Source organism: Cariama cristata, unplaced genomic scaffold, assembly GCF_000690535.1.
Source record: "Cariama cristata isolate BGI_N322 unplaced genomic scaffold, ASM69053v1 scaffold5151, whole genome shotgun sequence".
Classification (NCBI taxonomy): domain Eukaryota; kingdom Metazoa; phylum Chordata; class Aves; order Cariamiformes; family Cariamidae; genus Cariama; species Cariama cristata.
The window spans coordinates 20,922-24,914 of NW_009599683.1; the positions used below are offsets into that span (position 1 = coordinate 20,922).

The window sequence follows — 3,993 nt, forward strand, 5'->3', positions numbered from 1 at the left end:
AGGAAAATTATAAAATTAACTAAATTACTCTGCATCAAGTTTCATAACCAGCACCCACATAATGTAAAGACTTACAGAATAGTAAATGGTTTCTCTTGAGAATCTAGGGTGTAAGAGAAAGAAAACCCTGTAAGCTCCCACCTTGAATGCCTCAACTTAAAATCATATTATTTATTTTGTTCTAGACCTTCTTAGTTTTCTCATGCAACTTAGAAAAATGTTCAATAGCAGTTTTCAAGTTTCATAACCAGCACCCACATAATGTAAAGACTTACAGAATAGTAAATGGTTTCTCTTGAGAATCTAGGGTGTAAGAGAAAGAAAACCCTGTAAGCTCCCACCTTGAATGCCTCAACTTAAAATCATATTATTTATTTTGTTCTAGACCTTCTTAGTTTTCTCATGCAACTTAGAAAAATGTTCAATAGCAGTTTGAGCCTGTTGTATGCTTACCAGTGTGTAGTTCTTCTGAAAATGAGCCCCATCATTGCGGAACATCTGGGCTAAAGCACTCTTCCCCACAGCTGGATCTCCTGCAAAACCAAAAACATAAAAGATTTTTGTTTCATCTTGGAGAATCTTACTTTCCCTCAGTTCTGTTACTGTCATATGCCATAAGAGCTTGGGTGCTGTAACTCTGAATACAGGCAAGATAATCGTCACAAGAAGCACAAAACAATCTAAAAGGTAATACCTGTGTGAGGAAATTAATATTGCCATTATGCATACTGGTGCTGACATCAGATTTCTGCTCCATGAATGACAGTAAAGGGCACTCAGATCAGGGCACAACTGCTGTTTGTTCTAAAATTCATGCCTACCCTATAGCCTTTACCTAAGAATTAAAATTTCCCAGATACATTGTCATGTAGAGAAAAACACAATGTGATAAGGGAGACTGGGCTGTGCAGGAGGCTATTTCCTCTCCTTAGATTACTCATTTCCCCAGACTCAAATCCTTGTTATATACTGAGTTTAGGGAAGAGACAGGTCATTTATATACTACAAAGCTGCTTAAGCTGCTAAGATTCCTCTATGAACTCTTCTTGCTGACCCTGCTAAGAGAGCAACTCTTGCGACACAATGCTGCTGGTGGCTCATTAGTTGCATCCTGGGCACAACAGAAGCAAACGTCACTTGGCTGGAGAGAAAGAGCTTGCTGATTCATCCCTATACAGAAAGAAAACCGAGGGGCTTTACTTCGTGCTCTTCTAGAGCCAAGGCTTTCTGGTATGGCTTGCACAACACTTCAGGCAAACCTGGCAGCTGCCTGCTTTGGCCTGCTGTTACAAAACTCCGTAAGATCTAAAGCAATGGCAGAGAACTGCAGAATTCACATATGCCTATATCACTCCATGAAAAATATCACAATCCTTGCAAAACAAAGACTTAACTTATGTTCCCAAAGGGCTTATCCTCTCTCCACATACTGTCTCGGTAGCCTGGATAGTTCAAAGGACAGGAACCAGGAATTAAATACCTCAGTGGTTCTAGCTTTACCCTTAAAGAAACACTCATGGCAGCCAAGCCTGGAATACAAGTCTTTTAAGTTATGCTGTTAATAAATAAACCCAGAAAGCGATATATTTTGACCCTAGTACAGCTTCCTAGATAGCGTTTTGAAGGAAATCGGTAAAGTGATCTGCTCACATAATATAGAGGAGGAAGGGTGTTTTGGTTAGTGACAATTGCTCCTGGATGCATTAACCAAATGTAGTTCTTGTTTAAACATTTTTAGCATGCTTGCTTACTTTGAGCTGAGTTGGGCTCATAATATTTAGACAGGAAAATCTGGTAAGTCAGCTTGTTTGTTCCTTGATCAGTTCAAGCTTGTGCTGAAGACGACACTCTGTTCTGAGTGGAAGCTATTCTGTATTTCAATAGACAATTAGATCTGTCTTTGTACCACGAGACAGAGAAGCATACATTGCTCCAAACTGCGCAGGCATCATCCAGTGCAAATTCTTAACTAATGTGTTGCCGTTCTTCAATTTGACAGCCTCAGTTGTTCTTTCTTCTTATTCTTTGCCATCCTCTTAGCCCATTGTATCACTACGCTTTCTCAAAGTAAGTTTCCTTGCCCTTTTCATTTCGTTTGGTCTTATCTGCCCATACTGCATCCCACAGTATTTATTTCATTCATATTGCTGTTATTCTGCCAGAATCTGTAGTGTGTCTCTAAAATGCCTGCTACTGCCAACTGTCTTTCTACAATGAAAACCTTTTTGTAGTGTCTCTATAGTAAGCTCAAACAACGGTATTTTTTACTGTGTCTTTAAATTACCCTTGAGATAACACAAGAATCACTTTCTATTGTCAAGTTAATAGTCTCCCTTTTGCTAATAAAAGCCCTTTTCCCCTGTTGTTCTCTTTGACCTTGGTGCAGCTCCCAATACCGTGAGCCACTCTATTCTTCATAATCATTTCCTTAGGTATACAAGAGTTCCCTGTTCCATCTCTGATGTTTTTGCTCCTACCTATGTAATTGCATTTTCTTGTTCCCTTTAGCTTGTTGTGGTTACTTATCTCTTCTGCCTCTTTCACTATATTGGTCTCTTCTGCAAGACAGAAGTTATTTTGGTTGGTCTGCTTAATTAAGTTATTATTTTTAATAATACATCAATATTATTGTAGCACTTAGAAGTACGTATACAACAGGACCTTCCTGTTGTTTGTGTTGTGAACAGAATTGAACAGGCAGCTCCAGACCCCATTAGGATTAAGCATATAACTAGGTCATCCAAAGAAAACCTATGTGAATTTAAAATGGTCATGGAATTGGCCTTTGGTGACACTAAACAACAAAACTTGAAAGACTTAAGCAAAGCCTATGTATTGGGACCTGGAAATTTCCAAATTGGAAATGATGTTTAGGTTTCAAATCTAGAAGACAGGCAAGATACTGTGTAGTTACAGCATGAGTAACTGTCAACAGAGGCATGAGGGAGATTAATTCTTTTGCATTTGTCAAAGATCACACTTGGCTTTGTGTGACTTGATGGTTAGCTGCTTCTGAGGTTGAAAAAAAAAAAAAAAAGGCAAACATTTTATCCTGGATGAAAGAAAACAGGTTTGGAGCAAAGAGTGAAACCTAGGAGTTGTCTGCACACAAAGGTTTTACGGATTTGTGCTTCTGGCTGAGGCTGTGCCGAGCTTCAATGTAGAAGGAGAGAAAAAAAAAGGAAAAGTTTTCTTTCCAGAGTGTTAACAGGCAGCTGTACTCACTCTCAGCACTTCCATAATCCATCCTGACTAAACAGACTGGTGTCTTCACCTCACTTTTTTTTTCAAGTTAACCTCCAGTTTGCTCGGGGAAAAAGACGGCTCTGTGAAGTGCACATGCTTTGTCCTTCTACTCTTTGCTAAGGCTCTACCTTTCTCCCACACCCTCAGAATCATCCCCATTTCTGACATGAATTTTTCCTCCAGCACAGAGGGAGCCTCCGCCATGAGGCAGGACTCGGCTGTCTGCCCTGCTCCCTTCATACTTTCCCCATCCTCAGCCCACCTTTCCACACTGTAGAAATACTTTTTTTTTTTTGTTTCCTTTCTTTCTTTCTTTCTTTTTTTCAGATCCTGTCCTTGCATTTCAGCAGGTCCGACTACACTTCACACCCTCCCTGAACACAGCTCTTGATTCTCCGCCTGTCGTACAGGGTAGGTAACGACAAACAGGATTTACACCGTTCCTGTCCCCGAGGGACCTGGGGTCCACACCTCTTCGCCGTCGGGGCGACCTCTCGACAAGGGGCTGAGAGAAGCCAGGCCGCCTCCCACCCGGGGCTCCCCCCTCGCTGAAGGGGGCCCGGGAGTCCCAGCGCCGCCCCGCTGCTGGCCTCGCCCCACCCCACAAAGCCCGCTCTAGGCCCCTATAGCCAGCGGGGCGGATGGGACCGGACAGGCCGGACTCACCTGCCAGAAGGCACTTAGCAGCGAGCTTCACCATCACCCCGGCGTGGGGAAGGCGACGGCGGGCCAAGAAGGCAGCGGCCG

General features: G+C 42.4%; 1 protein-coding gene across 2 annotated transcripts in view; it reads right to left on the reverse strand.

Annotated features, from left to right (window-relative positions):
• IFT27 (intraflagellar transport 27) overlaps positions 1 to 3,985 on the reverse strand; it is a 7,602-nt gene extending 3,617 nt beyond the window's left edge. Inside the window, exons 1-2 of one of the 2 annotated variants that reach the window (XM_009709757.1) lie at positions 3,913 to 3,985; positions 454 to 533 (exon numbers count right to left, since the gene is read on the reverse strand). In XM_009709757.1, coding sequence (XP_009708059.1) covers positions 454 to 533; positions 3,913 to 3,946 — 114 coding nt within the window. In that variant the 5' untranslated portion in view covers positions 3,947 to 3,985. The remainder of the gene's footprint in view (positions 1 to 453; positions 534 to 3,912) is intronic. The other variant, XM_009709758.1, reaches the window with a different exon arrangement.
• Positions 3,986 to 3,993: the final 8 nt, after the last annotated feature.